General features: G+C 42.3%; 1 protein-coding gene across 1 annotated transcript in view; it reads left to right on the forward strand.

Annotated features, from left to right (window-relative positions):
• KCNU1 (potassium calcium-activated channel subfamily U member 1) overlaps nt 1-24,552 on the forward strand; it is a 136,404-nt gene that overhangs the window by 58,744 nt on the left and 53,108 nt on the right. The window contains exon 19 of the mRNA XM_043893676.1: nt 7,792-7,900. Within this exon, the coding sequence (XP_043749611.1) occupies nt 7,792-7,900 (109 nt within the window). The remainder of the gene's footprint in view (nt 1-7,791; nt 7,901-24,552) is intronic.

The raw sequence follows: 24,552 nt of genomic DNA on the forward strand, positions 1-24,552 counted from the left end.
GCCATTCTGACCAGTGTGGGGTGGTACCTTACTATAGATTTCGCCCCTGGTCTTGAGGTCTACAAAGCCGCCTTTTCCTATTGCTGTTGTTCAGTCTCTCAGTTGTGTCTGACTCTTTGTGACCCCTTGGATGCCAGGCTTCCCTGTCCTTTGCTATCTCCCAGAGTTTGCTCAGACTCATGTCCATTGAGTCAGTGATGCCATCCTGTCATCTCATCCTCTGCCGCCCACTTCTCCTTCTGCCCTTAATCTTTCCCAGCACCAGGCTCTTTCCCAATGAGCTGGCTCTTCGCATCAGGTGGCCAAAGTATTGGAACTTCAGCTTCAGCATCAGTCCTTCCAGTGAGTCTTCAGGGTTGATTTCCTTTAGGATGGACTGGTTTGATCTCCTTGCAGTCCAAGGGACTCTCAAGAGTCTTCCTCTGCACCACAATTCGAAAGCATCAATTCTTCGGCGCTAAGCCTTCTTTATGGTCCAACTCTCACATCCGTACATGGCACAACCTCCTGTGCTCCTAGTCTTTTTATTCCTTATGTTCTTTTGGTCTCTTTACACTGTGATTTGTTTTAATTTTTTAAATAAATTGCCTTCTTTGCTGATTGCCTGCTAGACAATTTCCAGAGACTTTAAACAGACTTGTATGTGAGTGTGTTTGTTTCAATTTTCACTAGTTATTGTTGTTTCATGGAGCAGCAGGTTCATGGATCTTTTCTGCTTCCATTTCAGCCTAAAGGCTCTATCTTAATCCTGTCTATTTTCTCTGACTTTTTGGATTTTTTCTTGAAAGTCTTAGACAGTATTGGGCACAGAAAGAAACTATTCCTGCATCATTTCCTGAAATCTCTATTACCTGTGGAATTTGCAACTGAACACTTGAGTCTAAAGAACACTGTTAATTAAAAGGACTTCAAGAGCCTGTTTGGGATTCAAAAGTTAAACGTTGACTCTTTTGCCTTCTGTAACAATATGAATCATTCTTGAGGCAATGGTTGAGGCTGACTAAGTACAGAAACATCTGATTAAAGAGGTGTGAGTAAGGAAAAAAAATACATTGCGTATCATCTCATTATAGTATCTTTATCCCGTATGAAAATTCAGCATGGTTTCATGAAGTAGACATATCCCTGTAAACACAGTATACGAAACAAACTTTTGCAAATCAGTTATACACACTCATATTCATGCAGTGCTGCCAGTCATTTTACAAAACAAAAAAAGTGTTTTATAAATTAAATAACTTCTTTATTTAGCTGTCTTTTAAGTGTGTTTTGTTATATTCTAAAGCAGGAAGTTAAGTGCTCTAGTATGAATTGGAGAGATTTTTGTGTAAAGAAAAGGGCTATGCCTTCATATTTGTAGATATGCCAAATTTCATCCACTTCTGTAACATGTAATTTACAGTGTCTAGGGAATCAGTACAACTTTCAGTTTATAATCTGATGTTTGATATTCCCCAGAACATTTCATTCTTCTCATAATAGGATCATTTTTTTTCCCTTCTTGCTCCCTACTATTCCTCCATCACCACTTCTACTGCATCCAGGACAATTCTCGTAAATCTGGTACCAAGATTCTTAAATAACAGGCAATGAGTGAGCTAGCTGTTCTTACTTCAGTCTGCCAGACGGTGGCAGCAGAATACCATTAAACACTCTGGCTGGCCGTTCAGAGGAGTGGACTTGAATTTGAATATAAATCTGGAGAGTTAGTTCCAACCAAAAATGTGCCAGAAGAGGACATCACTGTAGAAGGCGACTACTAGGCCTTATATATTTAAAAATCATGATAATGTCTTGGAAATTCTCCCAGAGACTAAACTTTCTAAAAGGACTTAGGAAAGTACCAATAGATGACAAAAGAGAAAATTTACTGACTTGAAGTTAGGACAGATTTCAGGTTGAATATTTTACATTTCAGAGTCAAATGAGGTGTATGACCAGCCCACTCCCATTGCAAAATTATCTCTTCATTGAGCTAATCAAGCTCATTCAGCCCCAGCAACTTCTTCAACCTCCTATGTGTGTGTGCGTGCTAAGTCACTTTAGTCGTGTCCAACTCTTTGTGGCCCTGACCTCTTGGACTGTAGCCCACCAGGCTTCTCTATCCAGGGGATTCTCCAGGCAAGAATACTGGAGTGGGTTGCTATGCCCTCGTCCAGGGCATCTTCCCGACCCAGGGATCGAACCCACATCTCTTATGTTTCCTGCATGGGCGCCACCTGGGAAGCCCTTCCACTTCCTGGACTCGATGAGAATTCAGAAGACTTGAATTCTGACCACCGCTGTGCCACCAGTTGGCTGTGGTTTAGAAGAGACACAGCAGCTTCTGGGATCCCAGCGTCCTCCTTTCCAAACACAGCTGTCTTCATCACCACTATGGCCTTTTCAGTTCTGATGTTCTGTGATTTATAATCCCTCCTCCATTTTTTTTTTTCCTGAATAGAATCATACTGGAGGTTCTCCTGTTACGTTCCAAATTCAACATTTGAGGGAGGCAGCAAGCATGTGGTGGTTAAGAACGCTTGGATCTGCATTGATCACTTCTTAGCTGTGTGACTTGAGGCAGATTATTTAAGCTCTCAGCACGCTTTGGATTTCTGTAAATAATCGTTTGGTGATAATATTATATATCTCAGAGGGTTAAGTGAGAGTATTAGTACATAAAGAGTATACAAATTGAGTTTATTAATATAGAAAGCATTAAAACCAGTTCCAATAGTAAGTACTACATATAAGGTAGGGGCTTCCCAGGTGGTGCTAATGGCAAAGTACCCACATGTCAATGCAGGAGATGGGGTTCAATCCCTGGGTTGGGAAGATCCCCTGGAGGAGGGCATGGTAACCCACTCCAGTATTCTTCCCTGGAGAATCCCATGGGCAGAGGAGCCTGGTGGCCTACAGTCCATAGGGTCGCAAAGAGTTGGACGGACTGAAGCGACTTAGCACACATGCGCGTGCTCACACACACATAGTAACAATCACAGAACCCAGGGGAACACAAACTCAAAAAGAATCTCATTATTTTGTTCATCAATGAAATTCAGATGAAATAAGAATTGGCAGAGATGTCCTGGTAGGTTATACTTATTCAAACCCATTCCTCGGTGTCTTTTTGGATTCAGAGCATGAAGATCGTGGTAGGACCAGCCCTCAGAGCAGGAAGAATCTTACATAATTAGATAAGTTACTGGGCAGAAACTTTCCCAACCCCAGCTGTGCAGTTCACTGCCTGCCATTTCAGCACTGAATTCTCTTAATACCTAATTTTTTGAACGGTGGTCCTCAACCAGGGCAGGGAGGGGCACACGGGGTTCTCTGGATGAGATAGGGTGGAGAGAGGGGGGCCTTAGGAAAGTCGTGTCCAAACTCCCCTAATCGCCACCCCCAGAGCTAATTTATATTCCTCCTTAAAATGCTAATGTTTGTGATGGAGTCCCCAAAAAGGAGAGGGGAGTGATGAAGAAGAAATTGGAAAGAAGGTGTGAGCAGAGCCAGGGACAGGCAGTGTGAAGTGTGAGTGTTGCCCAGTTGTATTCGACTCTGTACGACCCCATAGACTACAGCCCGCCAGGCTCCACTGTCCATGGAATTCTCCAGAAAAGAATATGGCCCTGGGTTGCCATGCCCTTCTCCAGGGGTTCTTCCCGACCCAGGGATCGAACCCGGGTCTCCTGCATTGCAGGCGATTCTTTACACTCGGAGCCGCCAGGGACGCCCCCAGCGGCAGGCAGAAATGATGAGAAATGTTTTGAACAGGAGGCGCTAATTGAATTTGCCCTACTTCATAGTTTTCTTTAGATTTGGCCTTGGGTCGCTCTTTTCATCTGCATCCCGTACTAGTTGATCCCTTTTAAGAAAGGAATCTGCCCAGCCAGCATTCCCCAGGGATGAGCATTCCAAACCCAGAAGCCTGAGTTCTCACCCCTGTAATGAGTCAAGCAGCTCATCTCTCTAGCTTGGCTAACAGTCGTCCAAGCCCTCCGGCAGCACCAATGGCTGTGGGTAGGAGGGAGCACAGGTGTGCTTAAGTGACTCTTCGTCTCTAAAGCAGGGTCAGGGATCATATGTCCCCCCAGTTCCAGTAAAATGGAGAACAACCTGGTCCACCAAGACCACAGGCCAATATCTTGTGTTTCTGTGCTCATGACAGTCGCCATTGTTCTTGGGGCCAGTCCTGCAGTTGGCTGTAGGGCTCCCTTCCCTGTCGTCTTCCGTGTCCATCTCCACCTGCTCCGTGGCCCTCTCCATATTTCTTATCCCAATGATTACAACAGCATCCTTGCTGGTTTCCCTGTATCTAGCCTCTCTTCAAGTCAATCCATGCCACCTTTCATGGCTATTATAATCTTCTTAAAGTTTTTATCATGAACAGATATATAAATAAAAAATCAACAGGTGGATGAATGTTATCCCTCCTTTTGCAAGAGGAAGGCATGGGCTTGATCACTTGTCATCCTGCTGCTGCAGCTCCTAAGAGCAGTGTTTCTTGTCTGGAAGACCTGGTATCACTTCTTAGGTGTGTCCCAACGACTAGCAGATTACGGAATTTTCTAACAATGCACCTACTGAGTAGACTGGAGAAGATTCAGATTCAGCCAAATAAGGCAGAAGTTATTTTCACTCATTGCGACTCTGATAAGATTTGAGGGAGACAGAAAGGCGTAAAATGGTTACTGTCAACATGGAAATCATGCATGGGGCATGTTTTAAAGGCAGTTCTATCATGGAGAACGGTTGACTGTCATTCTCAAGGAATCATTTCTTGAAGAAGAGAGAAAGATAATCAAGATGTTGGCCTTACATAGGGCTTTCATGTTTTTGTTCAGCCACCCACAGGTCTTGGATATCTTAGATGCCGTGTGTTTTTTGATGTCTAATGCTTATAAGGAAATTCTCTTTAAAATATCTATAGAGAAGAAGTCATAATAAGCCTTTAGTTTAGAGCATTAGGCAAAATTTTGTTTCATTTTCCCTTGCCTACAATATGAAAACATATTTTTTTCACATTGTCAGCTGTAGATAAATTAAAATATAAACAAATCAAGTGGTCAAACTTTCTTAGAAAATGAAATCAGAGAAAATTCAGTTGTTTGTCTACTGCCTTGAGAGAAGGGGAGTTTGCTTCCTAGTTTTATTTTATTCTGAGCCCTCCCCGCCTGAATGTCTGAAGCAGAGAAGAAACTGAGGAGAAAGGCAATAATAGATCGTTGCACATTCTTAACAGCCTCCTCTGGTAGAGAGGATACTTTCAGACTCTTTTTGAAATTCATTAGGATTACAGAATTTAGAGTTGAAGGGACCAAAGAGATCATGTGGACCAGTTGTTTCCCCTTCGGAGCCAGCAACACACAACCAGAGACACCACCCATTTTCATGCAGACCGTGCCTTCCAGCCCCTACGCCCATGCAGGAAGCTGCCAACATTATGCAAACCATTTACATATTCTAAGGAGAGATTTTATCAAGAAGGACACCAGGGAAGATTCAAAGCTTTATTTAACAGAAATTTCGAGAGCTCCATACCTAGTGCTCCGGAGAAGGCCATGGCACCCCACTCCAGTGCTCTTGCCTGGCGAATCCCATGGAAGGAGAAGCCTGGTAGGTTGCGGTCCATGGGGTCGCTTAGAGTCGGACACGACTGAGTGACTTCACTTTCACTTTTCACTTTCATGCATTGGAGAAGGGAACGGCAACCCACTCCAGTATACTTGCCTGGAGAATCCCAGGGACAGGGGAGCCTGGTGGACTGCCGTCTAGGGGGCTGCACAGAGTCGGACACGACTAAAGCACCTTAGCAGCAGCATGCCTAGTACTCACTGAAACCCCCTACCCCCCCACCCCCCGCTACCTTTTTTTAATACCTGGCACACATCCTTGGCTGGAGAGTGAGACTCTGAGAAAGCTGAGACTTCCCGAAAGTTCCATTGTTCTCCAGCCAGTTTCGGCATGTTGCCTTTTACATTCCACAGCTCACTTTCTATCAGAAGCACTAAGCTGGCCAGCCTTTAAAGGCTGACAGTTGGTAAAACGCTAGTCCTCACTTAGATATTTCTTCAGAAGTTCCCTTCCTAAGCCATTTTCCCGCCCAGGGCAAAAAAAGTAACCATGGAATAAGGAAACATGAGTCAACCTCAAAACCCCATCAAAATTCCATATGTAAAGTGAAGGCTTTCTGAGGATTACAGGCAGGGAGCGATCTTATTCCAGACCTGGCCGTTAGCACACCTGTATGACGCAATTACTGCTGATTTAAGCCGACAGATCACATCTGCAAAGGATGTCCTTCTTCTTCCAAAAGTGTGTTTTGACTCAGTTGATATTTTCTGTAGATTAAAATGGCTCAGAAGGAATTACATCAAAAGAAAAGGGATAGTAGAATATTTCTGTGGCTCGTTCTGTCTGCCATTGTCCCAAACCTGATGAGCTACGGGCTTAAAGGATTGTCCCAGAGGAGCTCTGCATTCTGAGTAGTCTCAGTACAGGGAAAGTCTTAGATTTCTAGGAGGAAATGTGTATCTTTTCTCCACTTAGGTGGGCGGCCGTGGAGGAGTAGCCTTGATCGTTCTTTGACTTTGTCCATCTCCTTGATGACTTCTTCCCGGGCAATGTACCCCTCTCTGATCATCTGGCATTCAGGTTCAGGGAAGCAGATCATGCAGGGTTTTTGAATCGTGAAAGAAAAGCATTTAACTTCCAACGCATCCTTTAGAATGCTACTTTTCATCACAGTACCAAGTGCCAATTCTTACTGAGCAGGCATGTCTTCCTAGCCCAGCGCTCTGAAAGGATTCCTAGGTTAAATCTCTGCTCTGGAATAAGAGGGGCATGATGGAATATCAGCATATAGATGCAGGAAGGAGTCATGGCTCACATGTCAGGTTTTTGCTTTTTCCATCTCAAAGCAGCTTCCTGTGGCTCATCTAAAGACCACGTTTCACCCGTCCTTGCGTTCATCCTCCTCAATCAGCCTTTGAAGCCCCATTCTCATTCCCATTTTGCAGATGAAAAGGTAATCTGCTTTTGTGTTGTTTCCAGATGTGGAAATTTACACATGTTTTGGGGACATATCCCGTGTAAGATCAAGGTCCTTCAAAGTTAAAATAAGAAAGGAAGGCTTGAAGGAAAAATGAAATAAAAGGAGACAGAATTGGAGGACAATGAATTGCAGCCTGACCAGGATCTGGGGAGGGAGGAGGGGACTTGGCTGGGATCTTTTCTTAGAGCCTGTAGTGACACTAGTGGCAAAGAACCCGCCTGCCAATGCAGGAGGTGTAAGAGACACAGGTTCCATCCCTGGGTTGGGAAGATTCCATGGAGGAGGGCATGGCAACCCCCTCCAGTATTCTTGCCTGGAGAAGCCCATGGATAGAGGAGCCTGACTGGATACAGTCCTTAGGGTTGCAAAAAGTTGGACATGACTGAAGCAACTTAGCACGCACCTCATGACTGCAGACCGTGCTAGCAGCAAAAGGCTCCCCAAGGCTACACTCTTGGGTGAGATGGGAGGAGCGACGGATTACAAAGGTGCAGAATGGTTAAGAAAGTACGCAATGTGTGCTTATTTTAAACAGACCATATGGTAGGAACACCTTCACAATCATTTTCGCCCACTCTCTAACTCTGCAGAAGAAAATTAAAGAGCTCTCTACAAACCATCCTCTTAGAACTAGACTATGGCTTGAAATTCTCACCCTCTCCCTAGTCAAGGATATAGAGCTGTCTCAGTCAATAGGAATAGTCCAGAATGAAGGGGTATTATGCCAACTCACCAAGATGGCTCTGCCATTGCAGGGACAACGGTCATGGTGATGAGAGACAGCCAGGAGGAATACTGTGGACCCCGGGACTCCTACTCAGAAACACATATGAGCTTCTGTAGCAACTTGAGCGTTACCACCAAGTAAGCGCCTCAGGGAACCCTGGTTCCCTATCAGTTTTTAAGAATCGCTGGGCAACAAAAATTTGACTTGAATTATTAGCTTTATCTGCTCCTATCGTGACTAATGCAATTGTTCCTCACCAACATGAATTCATCCCAGCTTCTCCCAATATCACTTAGCTAAACAAATATACCTGTCCCCGGCATTGTTCCAATCATTTTTACCAATGACGACCAAAGGTTATGCACCCAGTTTTCATTCAGATCACCCCTAAGTACTCTGGAAATGTGTGTCAGGGCAAGATTCCAGCTCTTTCCCAGTTTTTTTTCTATTATCAATCCAACCCTTATTTTTAGCAAATTGATGATGAGATTGCCTTTGGTTTTAGGTCTGCAAAATAGGGCCAATAAATTTTCCCTCCCCTACTCAAATTTCTACATCTCTTTAGTCCATGAAAACCCTAATTAAACCGAATTTAGGGTTGTAGCTGAAGAGTGCGTAATCTGTTTAGTTAATTTTTAAATAGAGGGTTGATGTAAAAGTTCTATCACCCCTGATTTTATTGTGAATAACTCTATAGTGTATTGGCAACGTTTCAACTTAGTAGCTGTAATATACCAGGAAAATCTTTCACGACTGAGAATTGTCATCGGCTGTGAGTAGATATTACATTTTCTTCAGAGCAGAGAAATTGTGCTGTGGCATTACACAGTGTGAAGGGCAAACACTGGTCTTAAGCTGTGTGATCTTGAGCAAGTTTCTTTACTTCTTGGTGTCTCAGTTCTGATTTAAATGAGTATAACAGTGATGAAGACCCTGAGCTTCTTTGTAATGACTGAATGAGATGAGGTATTTAAAACACTTTACTTGATTCCTGGCTGAGAGTAAGCATTCGTTCCATGGTCCATATTATTGCAATGATCAGTTCTTATATCTGGGAAGGGATATGAAATTGGGCTGCATAGGTTGTAGGTGCAGAGCTCTCCAAGGATGTGGATTTTGAAGTAAATCCTTGATCTTATTTTGCTGCAATCCACGTCTTTCTTTTAACGCATGAGGGGTCTGGTTTCTGTTTAATGGAGGGTTCTGGATAGATGGGTCTGGTTAACAGAGGTTTCGCTGTACCTGTCCAGCAGGTGAGGCAGACATCTGAGCCCCAAAGGGGCCGCCTCTCAGTGGTATGCTTTCTGAGAGGAATATAAAAGCCTAGAAATTATATTCTCTGTTCTGCTATTCTATTCTATTGACTTTTATTCCAGGATTTTATGAAACCTAAGTGAGATAATCTGCATGAAAGGACTACAAACTTTTTGGAGGAAAGATTCTATGGAATTTCAAGAGTTTTGCCTCACTCATACTTACAAGCTAGTGGTGGCATTTGTCGATAGTTCTTGTCTTTTTTGGTCTCACCACGTGGCTTGCAGGATCTTAGTTCCCTGACCAGGGATGGAACTCAGGGCCATAGCAATGAAAGTGGAAAGTCCTAACCACTGGACTGCTAAGGAACTTCCCCTTTTTCCTTTAAAAATGGTTGGTAATGTACTATGCATTGAGTAGCTCTGTGTGCTAAGTAGACCCTCTGCTGGGTGTGTTGTTAGATGCAGAAATCATGTTTCAACTCCCCGGGCAACCTGGTTGGGTATACCAGATGAATTCAGATAAATTAATTTGAGGCCAAATAAAGCAGCATCCCTTCCAGAGCTACACTGATGATTCTGGCAAGAGGTCAAGGAGGAAGAGGTCAGTGGGGGCTCGGTGGATTGTTCCAGAGTGTTTCCTGTAGGAAGTGGGGTGGGATTGGGAGAAAGATAAGAGCATGGGATCTCGATTCCTGTGACAGACGTGACATGGGCAAATCGTGGGGAACACATGGAGCCCTCCGTGTCTGAGTAGCCTGACTAGAAGTGGGACTGTATGAAGGAGTGAGGAACAATGTTTCAGATTTCTCAAGAACACACTCTTGGTTGTTGATATTGCCCACGTGTGAATATATATGTGTGTATGTTACATTTGTGTTAATGCACAGTTGTTGCAAAAACACAATTCCAATCTGAAAAGTGTTTTGTGACTAAAGACAACATATGTGACAACACATAAAATGTTCCAACTATGTTTATGCTTTCATTTATTCTTTCCTGTGTCTTCTCTGTGATACGAGAGGATTGGCAAGTCATGGATAAGGAGAACCCACAGAAAATCCAGTTTCAGCCATTGAGTTTCACTGACTTTTCTCACCATTCTTTAACACGGCTGTAAGAACAGAATCACAGATGTTTCCCCATTGTCTTTAATTTCTTTATTATCTGTGATAAATAAGGAAAAGGTGTAAAGCAGGCATCTAAAAGGAAAATTTTAACTAATCATTGGAGAAATGCAAATCAGAACTACAGTGAGATATCAGCTCACACCAATCAGAATGGCCATCATCAAAAAATATACAAACAATTAATGCTAGAGAGTGTGTGGAGAAAATTGAACCCTCCTCCACTGTTGGTGGGAATTTAAATTGGCACAACCACTGTGGAAAACAGTATGGTGGGTCCTCTAAAAACTAAAAATGGGACAACCATAAGGCCTAGCAATCTCACTCCTGGGCAACCAGGAGGAAATAATAATTCAAAAAGATGCATGCACCCCGGTGTTCATCGCAGCACTATTTACAGTAATCAGGGCATGGAAGCAACCTAAATGTGCATCAACAAAGGAATGGATAAAAAAGATGCGGTACATATATACAATGGAATATTACTCAGCCATAAAAAGAATAAAATAATGCCATTTGCAGCAAATGGATGGACCTAGAGATTCCCATACTGAGTGAAGTCAGTCAGGTACAGAAAGACAAGTATCATATGATGTCACTTATATGTGGACTCTAAAAAAAAGGTTGCAAATGAACTTATTTACAAAACAGAAGTGGAGTCATGAATATAGAAAACAAACTTATGAAAAAAAAAAAAAAAAAAAGAAAACAAACTTATGGTGACCAGGGCATAGGGAGGGGTATAAATTGGGACTGACATATACACACTATATGTAAAATATATGCAAAATAGGTGAACTGTAGGGAAAATGTTTTAATAAGGAGTGGATATATATATCCACACACACACACACACACACACACACACATATACATATATAACTGCTTTGCTTCTCTGTATGCCTGAAACTAACACATTATAAATCAACTAAACTACAATAATTTTTTTTAATTTTTAATTGGAGGATAATTTCTTTACCATGTAGTGTTGGTTTCTGCCACACATCAACACAAATCAGTCATAGGTATGCATATGTCCCCAATTTTTCAAAAAGGAGAATTGGTCCACATGGCCTGGTCCATCTGCAGACGACCCATCAGCCCTCTATATGACTGGGGGTTCATGATTACATCTAAAAAAGGTCAAGGATAGTGATAGTGTCCCATCCAGATTATCTCTAAAGAGGATACTTAATCATCTTCCACCTCTTAATTAAAAAACAAGACAAATTCTCATGAATTATAGAGCTTAAGAAACTGATCAAAGCCACACTGCTGAACAGACGGCTGTATGCATGTCGATAGATAAATGACATTTGTGGGTGAATTTTCTGTGATATTTCATCAAGGGAGTGGTCAACTCAGTTGACTGAAATCCAGCATTAATGGGATCCACGACACATCTTGCTCCCACATAGGACTACAAAATAGAGTGGGTTTTGTTTTCTGGTTTTGGGGGTTTTGTTGTGGTTCTTCTTTTTGTAGGGCAAAGATAATTCCAACCAGCAAACTAACAAACCTATGTCCACGAGTGGTAAAATAGACTTGATGGCTTAATAGAGATGAGTAGGCATTATTGGGGAAATAATATAAAATGTGTGATAGGTGTAACTTGTGATCCATTTTTGATGTGTTAATAGTATTACATGCACATTTCCAAAACAGCATACAGTTATTTATAGGTTTGCTGACAGTAGGCTTGGTGTTTTTAAAGATGGAATCTTCAGACCACCAGTGGGTTTTCTGGTAAGTTTAGAAAATACTATCTTCTATTCTTAGTCCTCGAGGCAGTTCAAACAGCCTTAACATACTCAAAAGTTATAGTCCAATATTTCATTGCATCCCTGGTGTCGTTCTTTCCCCACAGAAAAAGCAACAGTAAGCAATGTCATAAATAGCAGTTCAGATCTCAGACTAGCACACAAAAGTCTGTTTAATAGATGGTAGTTAAATATGGTTTGTTGAGCAAATAGACAAATACTAGTCGTGTTCTTCTGTGTCCTCGCAGGCGGATTCTTTATCAGCTAAGGTACCAGGGAAACTGGCCTTAAACCAAGGGGTCATGTGATTTGAGAAGGGGGGAAGGTGAATATTTCCTCTTGTTTCTTTCAGGGTGAAAAGATGAGACCTCTGCACAATGTGGTGATAAATAGAAATGCATACCAATCCCTCTTGGGCTCCCTTTGCCTTCGCCTCTGATTTCTTTCTGTGGCTACCCCACTTGGGTGAGCTTAGGAGAGTTCTGTCCATTCTGCTATTGAACCTGACAACTATGATGTCTGTGCATGCTCTGTCGTACCCTACTCTTCGCGACCCCATGGACTGTAGCCCGCCAGGCTCCTCCATCCATGGGATTTCCCAGGCAAGAATGCTGAAGTGGGTTGCCATTTCCTCCTCCAGGGGATCTCGCCAACTCAGGGATCAAACCCCATATTGACTATTCTCTGTCTCTATCAAAATCCACTTTTTCAGGAAAACTGGCTTTGACTGAATATTAGAAAGAAAATGTTTGGATACAACTAATTCATATTGTTGGAGAAGGAAATGGCAATCCACTTATGTTGTGACTGACTAGTAGCAGAAAAACCACACTAAGTCAGTATTTTTAAAAGTTGGGTTTTGTAAACTCAAGTGGACACAGATAGATAGCTAATCATTGAAACAAGGAGAGGTAGAAATTTTCAAGCAGTGTGTGATGGATCTGGGTCGGGAGAGGAGGCCAATTCTAGTGGAAAGATTTGTCTTCTTTGGGACTATCGGCCCTTCCGCAGAAGCCCTCCTTCTGGGCCTGCCTCATTCAAATCTTACACATGCTGTTGAAACCCAAATAAGTTTCCACACAACTTCCCTTTCCGTTTTGTCTCTGTGAAACCTGTGGCTAAGGTCCTGTTAATGGTGTCAGCTTTGTCTTCATGCTCCCCATGTCTTTTTAGAGATATCAGAGGCCATGCATATTATTTTTTGTCTCTTTATCCAAATGTCCAGCCCAGCCTTAGCTCTTTAAGGCAAGTGAGCATTGCCCCAGGGCAGGCTTGAGCCCTACATCAGTTTCCTCATCTGCAAAGCAGAGATAACATTAGAACCGAATTGAAATGTTGTGAGGATTGTAGCAAGAATTGAGCAAGTGAAAAAGGGTACCTATGCTGTGATTCTGCCCCTTCCCCCTCCCACTTCCCTCTGCCTTCATTTCTCTGGCTAGTAGATTTCCATGCTTTTGCAACTAGTTTCTTTCTCCTTCAAGGGGAGAGGGCTTGAAGTTTAAGATCTTCCCAGATCTCACGCACTGTCTATGGCCCACCAGCCATAGACCATCAGCTCAGCGGAACTTGTCTTCAGGGTTTCCAGTGAAGGTCTGTGATGTGGTACTTCCCATGGGCACACTCACTTTGCTTTGCCCAAGTCTGTTGGTTGCTCACCATGTCCCCTCCAGAACACTCTTTCCATGGAGGTTCCAGCTGCTTCCTTGGCGCTTTCCCAGGGTCTTCCAGCTAATCCCACGGCAGCCTTCAGGTTCTGAGCAAATTATAGGCCATCGGGATGGCCAGTGCATACTCTGCCCACCATGGATCCTGGGATGTCTGTCCCTACAACTTTTCATTTTCAGGTACCATGCCCCCTACACACACACACACACACACACACACACACACACTGATATTAGGAAAGAAAGCTGGGCCCTTCCTCTCCTTCTAGTCTCAGCTGTTCACATTTATTGAATTCTGTGCTTCAGATGATCCAGACAGGAGAAACGCCATCTTTTAACCTCAGTGGTTTCTGAATTCCTACTGAGAACCAGCTTCCAGGGTCTTTCCAGGGGAAGGAGCTTGGATATGAATCACCATATGTGGTTCTTCTCTCTCCACACCTTGTCTGATCTTTCTGCAAAGCTAACCAAGTGAGATTACCTGAGTAGGTACTTTTTCCCCTTTTGTCCATATTAAGCTTTTAAAATAACTTTCCCTCTAGACAGGCACAGACTTCTCTGTTTACATAAAATATGGTCCATCACTGGTAAATCAGAATCATTCTTTGCTTCATTCCTTCATACATACTTATTGGGTATTCCCTTACTGTAGGATTTCACATCGCCTTCTAGAAATCTACACCTGCTTAGTACTGTGTAGCCAGCATTTCATCTCCCAGAATTACCTTTCTTCAGAGGCCAGGTAGCTCTTATGTTCCCAGTCCTCTGGTTTCCTGCCTTAAGTTTTAGAACCTCTGAAGATGCCTTCCTCATTTCAACTGATATTCAATTGATACACAAGAATCACTAGCAGGGGTGTATTTTGGCCATGAAGTTTAATGAGCAGCTTCATCAAGTCTCAATAAAAAGTTAAAAAAAAAAAACAGTGGTACAAATATATCTGTGTTCAATGATAGGTATAGATATTGGGGTAGGGGTAAAGATAGACACAGGCACATCTAGAAATGATATATTTAAGCAAATTAAAAGACACTTGCTCCTTGGAAGAAAAGTTATGACCAACCTAGATAGCATATTAAAAAGCAGAGATGTTACTTTGCCAACAAAGGTCCATCTAGTCAAAGCTATGGTTTTTCCAGTAGTCATGTTGTGAGAGTTGGACTATAAAGAAAGATGAGCATTGAAGAATTGATGCTTTTGAACTGTGGTGTTGGAGAAGACTCTTGAAGTGTCCCTTGGACTGCAAGGAGATCCAACCAGTCCCTCCTAAAGGAGATCAGTCCTGGGTGTTCACGGGAAGGTCTGATGTTGAAGCTGAAACTCCAGTACTTTGGCCACCTGATGCGAAGAACCAACTCATTTGAGAAGAACCAACTCATTTGAAAAGACCCTGATGCTGGGAAAGATTAAGGGCAGGAGAAAGTGACAACAGAGGATGAGATGGTTAGATGGCATCACCGACTCAATGGACATGAGTTTGAGTAAACTCCGGGGGTTGGTGATGGACAGGAAAGCCTGGCATGCTGCAGTCCATGGGATCACAAAGAGTTGGACATGACTGAGTGACTGAACTGAACTGAACTGAAGCATCATGAGCCTGAGTATCAAAGATAGATGAAAGAGCATTTCAGGGAATAAAAGAATAAGAATTTGAGAAGAATGAGTAGATTCATTCTTTTGGAATTTCTAAACAGTGCCTTTCTAGTTCTTGTCTCAGATCTATTGGCGAAAATCTGACTTCTTGAGAAGCAGTGTGCCAGGACTCCAGCAAGGTACCATACAGACAAGCATACTTTAACTGTGCTTGGTATATACTGCTTTTGTTTCTCTCTTTATTTTTATTTATTTATTTTTTTTATACGTTGAAGGCCTGTGGCCACCTCGCACTAAAGTGGATTGATGCTATTCTTCCAATAGCATTTGCTTACTTTGTATCTCATTTTGATAATTTTTGTAATATTTCTAAGTTTTCTATTATTATTTTGTTGTGGTGATCTGTGATCAGTGGTTTTTGATTCTGCTATTGTAGTTGGGGCACCATGAACCTCACCCATATAAGACTGTGAACTTAACTGATAAATGTGTGTGTTCTGACTGCCCCACTGACCAGCTGTCCCCCCATCTCTCACCCTCTCCTCGGGCCTCCCTTTCCCTGAGACACAGCAATATTGAAATTAGGCCCATTAATAACCCTACAATGGCCTCTAAGTGTTCAAGTGAAAGGAAGAACCATGCATCTCTCGCCTGAAATCAAAACCCAGAAATTATTAAACTTAGTGAGGAAGACAGAGACAGGGCAAAAGCCAAGCCTCTTGTGCCAAATGCCAAGTTGTGAATGCAAAGGGAAAGTACTTGAAAAAAATTAAAAGTGCTACTCCTGTGAACACACAGTTGATAAGAAATTGAAACAGCCTTGTTGCTGATATGGAGAAAGTTTTAGCGGTCTGGATAGAAAATCAAACCAGCTGCAGCATTCCTTTAAGCTAAAGCCGAATCCAGAATTCTCCTCCATTCTCTGAAGGCTGAGAGAGGTGAGGAACCTGCAGAAGAAGTTGACGCCAGCAGAGGTTAGTTCATGAGGTTTAAGGAAAGACACCATCTCTATCACATAAAGTGCAAGGTGAAGCAGCAAGTGATGATGTAGAAGTTGCAGGAAGAGATCCAGAAAATTTAGCCAAGATGATTCATGAAGGTGAATGCACTAAATGACAGGTTTTCAGTGTGGATGAAATAGTTATATATATATATATATAAATATATAAGTAGTTATATAGTGTGTATATATATATATATAGATACAGATATTGGAAGAAGATGCCGTAGTACTTTGATAGCTAGAGGGGAGAAGTCAAACTGGTTTCAAAGCTTCAAAGGACAGGCTGACACTTGTAAGGGGCTAAGGCAGCTGGTGACTCTAAGTTGAAGCCAAATCTTGCAGACTGTTCTGAAAATCCTAGGATCTTTTAGATGAAAATGATGCTACATCTACCCTAATAGTGCTTTTTAAATGGAACAACAAAACCTGGATGACAGCACATCTCTTTACACATGGTTTACTGAGTTATTTCCTCCATTGTGGAGACCTAGTTCTTAGTAAAATATTTATTTCAAAATATTTCTGCTCATTGACAACGCACCTGGGTCACCCAAGAGCTCTGATGGGGATGTACAATAAGATTCATGTTGTCTTCATGCCTGCTCACACAACATCCACTCTGCAGCCCATGGATCAAGCAGTCGTTCTGACTTTGAAGTCTTGTTATTTAGGAAATACATTTTGTGTGGCTGTCGCTGCCATACATAGTGATTCCTTTGATGGATCTGGGGGAAGTGAACTGAAAGTCTTCTGGAAAGAATTCACCATTCTTAAAGCCACTCACAATTCATGGGACATTCACAGTTCATGGGAAGAGGTCAAAATATCAACATGAACTCAAGTTTGGAAGAAGTGATTCCAGCCCTCATGAATGACTTTGAGGGGTTCAAGACTCTAGCGGAGGAACTAACTGCAGATGTGGTAGAAGGAGCAAGAAAACTAGAATTAGAAGGGATCCTGAAGATGTAACTGAATTGCTGCAGTCCCATGATAGACTACTATGAATGAGGAGTTGCTTCTTGTGGATGAGCTAAGAAAGTGGATTCTTGAGATGGAATCTATGCCTGGTGAAGATGGCCGAAAGGACCACAAAGGATTTAGAATAGTAAGTAAACTTAGTTGATAAAGTAGCACCAGGGTTTGGGGGGACTGACTCCAGTTATGAAAGAAGTTCTACCGGTAGTAAAATGTCATCAAATGGCATTGCCTTCTCCAGAGAAATGCTTCATTGTTGCTTCATTTTAAGAAATTGCTGTCATCCTGATCAATCTGCTGTCTTCAGCAGCAGGACCCTCTAGCAGCAAAAGATTACAACTCATTGGAGTTTCAGATGATGGTTAGAATTTTTTATCAACAAAATATTTTTTAATTAAGGGATGCACACCTTTTAGACATGATGCTATTGCACTCTTAATAGATGACAGTAACATAACTTTTGTATCCCTGGGAAACCAAAAAATTAGTGTGACTTGCCTTCTTGTGATACTTGCTTTATTGTGGTAGTCTGAAACTGAACTGGAAAATATCCCTGAGGTCTGCCTGTATAGGAGCAATTCATCAGATATGTATTGAATAAATGAGTTCTTTACGTTAACAAACAATATTTTATTCTTATTACTTAAAACTAGAAGACAAAATAGCTTTAGGCTTCATAAAAGTGTCAGAGTAATGCCATGGACAATTCAACATATTCCTTTCATTATTCTTGTCTTTCTCTCCCTGTCTGTTTGACTAGCTTAGAAGGCTGTAATCAAAGAGGGATAAAGGCCTTTCTTAAAGCCTCTTTGTGAATATGTGGACAGGTTTTAAGAAAAATGAAGTCAAATTCTCCTAGGACTTATGGGTATGGAAATTTCCATTGATTTAGCTAGATGATAAGATGAGGAAGCAGTCCAGGACCCAGTAATAAAAATACTAGGACAACTGATTAATTACTTAATGTATTTATTTATTTGAACTAAGTAATTGGTTTTTGCAAGTTTTCATTCTTCTTATTTATAATCTCCTAAAAGGTGAGGATGAGACCTCAGGGTGTAGGGTCATATATAAAAGCCCAGCTAACTCAACCAGACAGGGTGAAGATTGTGAGAGCCTTAGTCAGTGTTTAGTACAGCAAACTAACACACCATTGTAAAGCAATTATACTCCAATTTAAAAAGAAATTATTTGAGACTAAAAAAACAATGCAGGGTCTAAGGAGAGGGCATCATTTCTAGGGAAAAAGAAATGCAACTTAGGCAATTGCCACAGACTTTTCACTCTGTTTCGGGCTCTCTGTTTGATGTCCACCATCACCTCTGCTCAGGGACTCAAAATCTCCAGCTACTCCCTGTTTTCATCAGTATCTACTATTTGAACCATCCCTCAGAGTCTCTACTGTAACCTTGGCCATGGGCAGCCTCCTTCTTTGTCATTCTTGCCTCAACCTGAAAACTAAGATGCCATCGTACACAACATGCTTCAAGGTGTGGTTTTTGCCTCCTTCATGAAAATGGAAGTTTACGATTATTACTCCTCCAAGGCGTAACTCTTCTTTCATCAAAGATCAGGGATTTCAACTAAAGGGCAGAGACATAGCTGGGGGATTTCGGATGGGGAGGTGTTATTCGAGATCATGTTGGGTAAGGACCTCCTGGGTGCATCTAAAACCACACCTTGAAGCCTGTTGTGTGTGATGGCATTTTAGTTTGCAGGTTGAGGCAAGTGATAAGGAGGCTCGCCACTGCCAAGGCTGTGGTGGGGACTCCAAAAGTGAATGGATCAGGATCAGATCTCAGTGACTCTGTGACTTCCATGTGATGGTGACCCAGACTTTTCATCTGTAAAACAAGTGGTACCAATGTCCTGGGGCTTCCCTGGTGGCTCAGAAATAAAGAATCCACCTGCAATGCAAGAGATGCAGGTTCGGTCCCTGGGTCGAGAAGATCCCCTGGAGAAGGAAGCAACAACCCACTCCAGTATTCTTTAAGTTTAAACTTTTTAGTTCGTATTGGGGTATAGTCAGTTAACAATGCTGTGGTAGTTTCAGGTGAATTAGTGAAGGGACTTAGCCACATGTATACGTGCATCCATTCTCCCCCAAACCCCCCATCCCATCTAGGCTGGCATATAACATTGGGCAAAGTCCCATGTGCTATACAATAGGTCTTTGTTGGTTATCCATTTTAGATATAGCAGCCCACTCCAGGAATCTTTCCTGGGAAATCCCATGGACAGAGGAGCCTGGCAGGCTACAGTCCATGGGGTCACAAAAGAGTCGACATAACTGAGCAACTAAACAACAACTAATGTCCTAGGACTGATGAGAAGACTGGGTGTTAGACTCTTGGCGAAGTTCCTAGCAGAGAGTAAGCACTCAGTAAGTGTTAGCCATTATCACAACCCAGAAAACAGAGCTTGCCCACAAAATAATTGAACCCATGGACTGGAGACTTGCCTGGAAGCAGCTCTCTGCTGACATGGTACTGGCATTGTACATCTGTTCACATCAATGGCATTAAAAGGAAAGATAGAGGACGTAAAGATAAATGAGATTTTCATTTAAATCTGAGGGGTGACAAAGCTGTAGCAGAACTCACCTCAGCTATTGTGAGAGGTAGACCCAGTTTCTGTCTCCCCATGAAGCAGTATGGTCTTTGCCTGGTAGGAGCGATTTCTTTCTTTCCTTTTTTTTTTTTCAGCCTGTTCTCTAATGACATAAGATATAAGAATTTCCAACCTATGTAACACCCATGCCTGGGTCCTAAAGACCAGTGGTCCCCAACCTTTTTGGCAGCAGGAGCCAGTTTCATGGAAGACAATTTTTCCACAAATGGGGGTAGAGATGGTTTCAGGGTGATTCAAGTGCATTGCATTTAGAGTGCTCATGATAATCTGTGTTTGCAGCCACTCCCCAGGGTTAGCATCACCACCTCAGCTGCCCCTCAGATCATCAGGCGTTGGATTCTCATAAGGAGCACACGACCTAGATCCCTTCCTTCCCCAGTTCACAGTAGGGTTCCTGCCCGTATGGGAATCGAATGTTGCTGCTGAACTGACAGGGGGCGCTCCGGCGGTAACGCGAGTGATGGGGAGCCACTGTAAATGCAGATGAAACTTTGCTTGCTCAATATGCTCACGTCCTGCTGTGTGGCCTGGTTTCCAACAGGCCACGGTACAGAACCAGTCCATGGCCCGGAGGTTGGGGACCCCTGCTAAAGACCACATGGGCTTTGACTGTGAAATTCAAGAGCAGGGCCAAGATTGGCCTCAACTTAGCTTCAAGATATTGTTGACTTTCATGTATTTATACCTTTTCAAAATGCAAACTTGCCAATAGCAAGTTAACTTTAGAGTCTGTAGCAGCCCCAAGTAACTGGAAAAATACTTTCTTGCCAAAAAAGGATTCAGAGAAGACATCTTTAATAAGCTCCTCTTCTCCCCACCCCAGAACCCCTTTCTCTTTCCCTCCCACTTTCTTTCCTGTTCTGTAACTGGCTGATGAAGGCAGACTCAAGGCAGGCAAAACTTCAGAGTTGCCAGGTAGCTTTATACCTTAGCAGCTGTCTTCAGCACATGCACAGCTACTGGGATGATAAAACATTTTACATTGCTTCTACCCCACAACCAATTAGGTCAGCTGTAAATATTGGAATTGCTTGGTAAATGTGCTAGAAGATTGTGCTGACTTGTTAATACAAGTGAAAATGTAATTAGATTTATAACACTTTTTTTTCCCCCAAAACCATAATTTACAACAACAACAACAGAAGAAGGGGAAAAAAAACTCGCTTGCAACCTGCTGAAATATCATTATTAAAATGCACATGAAAAGTCAATTACGCCAGAGGGAGGTATTTAAGAGAAGTAAGTTTCCATACCCTAGGATTACACCATGGGGATTACATATTTCTTATTTATTTATTTATTTTTCCCTGAGATCTTTGCTGCTGCCAGATGAAAAGGAACAGATATTTTATTTATTTTGCTCTGAAATATTGCTGCAGATAGTGCTAAAAACTGAACTAAATAACCTGGCTCCCTGGAAACCTACTCTATTTGCCTCAGAGCCCCAGGAAAAACTGAGCAGTCACGATTCTTTTTTATTTATAAGCCCGTCTCTCTCTAAGCAATAGTCATGTTCCTTAAAGCATGTAGACATCACATATTTTTTCTAACTATTATTCTGTTTGTTGTTCTAAATGAGTAGATTATTTTATATCATTCGATGGAAAATCCTTATGTCAAGATGAGAAATACCCCCTCCCTTTTATTCACTTTAAAACCTGGAGCTTCCTCTGCTCCTAGGGTTGTATTGAGAATGCAGTTCTTTCTTCAGATAAGATGTCATGGGGTTCACCACTGGCATTGGCTGGGTCAGAGGACTCTGGCATCTGCGCCTTGAGCTGGACTTTCTTTGCCAGAGGAGCCTCCGTGGGTCAGGGAGGCTCTGCCCCTCTTCCCAAGACTCTGATTCTAGCACCATCACCATAGGCGGGTTGCTCCCTCTCTGCTTTCTAGTTTTCTCATCATGAAACAGAGGTATTATTACAGCTCATGCATGGTTAAGGTGCCAGTGGGGAAAAGCTAGTTTAAAAAAATCATAAAGTAATTTGTAAGTGTGAGAGGAGGTGCCATTTCTAGACTCAAACTTCTCCTAAAATGTTCAGTTTAGATAATGGAAGAAATTTTTAATGCATATCTTTTAGAATCGCTAACGCATATATTGCAGATAAATTAATCTTTGGGGGAAGATTCTGGTGTTACTGCACAAGAATCAGTGGGTGAAGTAAATCCCATATATCTATACATATATATGTGTATGGTTCACTTTACACACTCATACTTTATGCTCACCTGTACACACATACGTTGCAGATGTCCACGTTTACAGGGAATCTAGGAAAGATTGAAGTTAAAAGGGACAAACCACAGACTTTCATTCAAAGTTATCCATTGGTGAGGCTCCGTCATTGAAAGCAGTGCAGTCTTCCAACATTAAAATGCTCTCAGTTCCTATTTATGTATTAATGTGATCATCATTATTAATACCTTTATGTTTGCATTTTTTACATGTCAAGAGCATATTAATATTTCCAGTCCTTAAAATATTTCATAAAAAAGCATCTCCGAAATGATTAGCTAGATTTGCTTCTGAACCGAAATATTCTGTTAGATATTGCAATTAGCCAAGCGTGGTGCCTGCCTTTTACACTGGGGGTAAATCTGAATATTCTCAGACCTTTCTAAATATCCCTGGTTTCAGCTTTATCCCACAGCATTGGTATTCAACTTCCAGGACCATGGCTGGCGTTTCCTTTTTTCTCACTTCTGTTTTACTCCTTTGAGAAATCCTCCTTGTGGATCAGAGTTAGTAACCAGTTTTAGGAGACTTAGAGACGGCTCAGAGGTAAAGATAGCTGGAAAGTATTTGTGTGTGTGTGTGCGCGTGCACACACTAGTTGCTCCATCATGTCCAACACTTTGCAACCCCATGGACTGTAGCCCTGTAGACCGCCAGGCTCCTCTGTCCATGGAATTCTGCAGGCAAGATTGCTGGATTGGATAGCCATTCTCTTCTCCAAGGGATCTTCCCAACTGAGGGATCAAACCCAGGTCTCCTGCATTGCAGGCAGATTCTTTACCGTCTGAAACACCAGGGAAGCCCAGAAAGGATGTGTAGGGCCAGGTCAGTATCTGCCTGTCCTGGGGGCTCACTCTTCCAGGAACAGCTCTTGGCACTCTCCACTCAAAGTAGTTGATTTCCATCAGCATCCCTTAAGCTCATCCAGGAAGACATTCTGAGGGAAGTAAAAAAAAACAAAACAAAACAAAGCAAAACAAAATCCATGAAACTACTGGCAGAAGGTTCTGACCTCTCCATATGGATTCTGTGGGTTGTTTTGTTTTTGTTTTTAACAGTTAATTTGTAAGGGGAAATGCTGAACATATTACAGAGTAAAACAGGCAGAAACCATCCCGGGTGAGTTTGCATTCATCTGCTTTCAAAGTTAAAATTCTAGGTCAGATGACTAAATCTTCAGTTCAGTTGCTCAGTCATGTCTGACTCTTTGTGACCCCATGAATCACAGCACGCCAGGCCTCCCTGTCCATCACCAACTCCCGGAGTTTACCCAAACTCATGTCCATTGAGTTGGTGATGCCATCCAACCATCTCATTCTCTGTCATCCCCTTCTCCTGCCTTCAATCTTTCCCAGCATCAGGATCTTTTCCAGTGAGTCAGTTCTTCGCATCAGGTGGCCAAAGTACTGGAGTTTCAACTTCAGCATCAGTCCTTCCAATGAACACTCAGGACTGATCTCCTTTAGGATGGACTGATTGGATCTCTTTGCAGTCCAAGGGACTCTCAAGAGTCTTCTCCAACACCACAGTTCAAAAACATCAATTCTTCGGTGCTCAGCTTTCTTTATAGTCCAACTCTTAAGAGCTATTTAAGGAATTTATTTATATATAACCCACACAAGTAGAATATCTCTACCAACTAGATGGTTTTTCGAGGTCCACTTTCCCACCTAGTACCTTTCACTTTCCTGAGGGGAAGGAGTGTAAAGGAAGATTGTTATCAGCCACCGTCTCACCAGATGTTCTCATCTCCACCTCCAGGTCTGTGGGGCTGCCTCCTTCCCTTACTCCTTCTTTACTCTTCTCCAGTTTATGACTTTAGCCGTTGAATCTTGTCGTAGTATTTTTCCAAGTGTATCGTTTTCCAAGCCAAGAAATAACAGAAGAGTAGAGAAGGAAGGAAACTAATTCCCAGGGGGATGATGCATGGATACATCACTTTCGGGGGCAAGAGACAGCTTCGAAATGTCTCCCGACCCAGACCCACAGTTTCATAGCTTCCTTGGCTGGCTTGTCTTCACTCTGAGCCTCATAGTGTGTGAGATTAGGTGATGGGAGTGCTAAGTTGAAAGGAAGAGGAGGGAAGGGGAGACATAGAGAAGTGGGAAAAGTAGGTAGCTTCTAGAACCAAGTCCCTATGCCAAATTAGGGAATAAAATTACAAAATTACAGGGGATCTTCTCGACCCAGGGATCGAACCTGGGTCTCCTGCATTGCAGGCAGAATCTTTACCATCTGAGCCACCAGGGAAGCCCATAGATACATATGGATGGAGATACATTAAATACCCATATAATAATATAATATATATATATCTAATATTGTTATGATCCTATGGGGTACCCAGTGGTATAGCAAACACTTGTGGTGCCCATTAAACACACTAAATCTGTCTTCAAGGAGCATGTGCATGAGAAGCAAGAAAAAAAAAAAAGGCATCAATTAATTGTAGAATGAACCAAATAAATCAATGCAATGCATATTTCCATCTAATATCTGGTGAGTGCCTTTAATGTCCATTGTGCCGTCAAGGATTCATTACTTAGA

The sequence above is a fragment of the Cervus elaphus genome, chromosome 32 (genome assembly GCF_910594005.1).
Source record: "Cervus elaphus chromosome 32, mCerEla1.1, whole genome shotgun sequence".
Classification (NCBI taxonomy): Eukaryota; Metazoa; Chordata; class Mammalia; order Artiodactyla; family Cervidae; genus Cervus; species Cervus elaphus.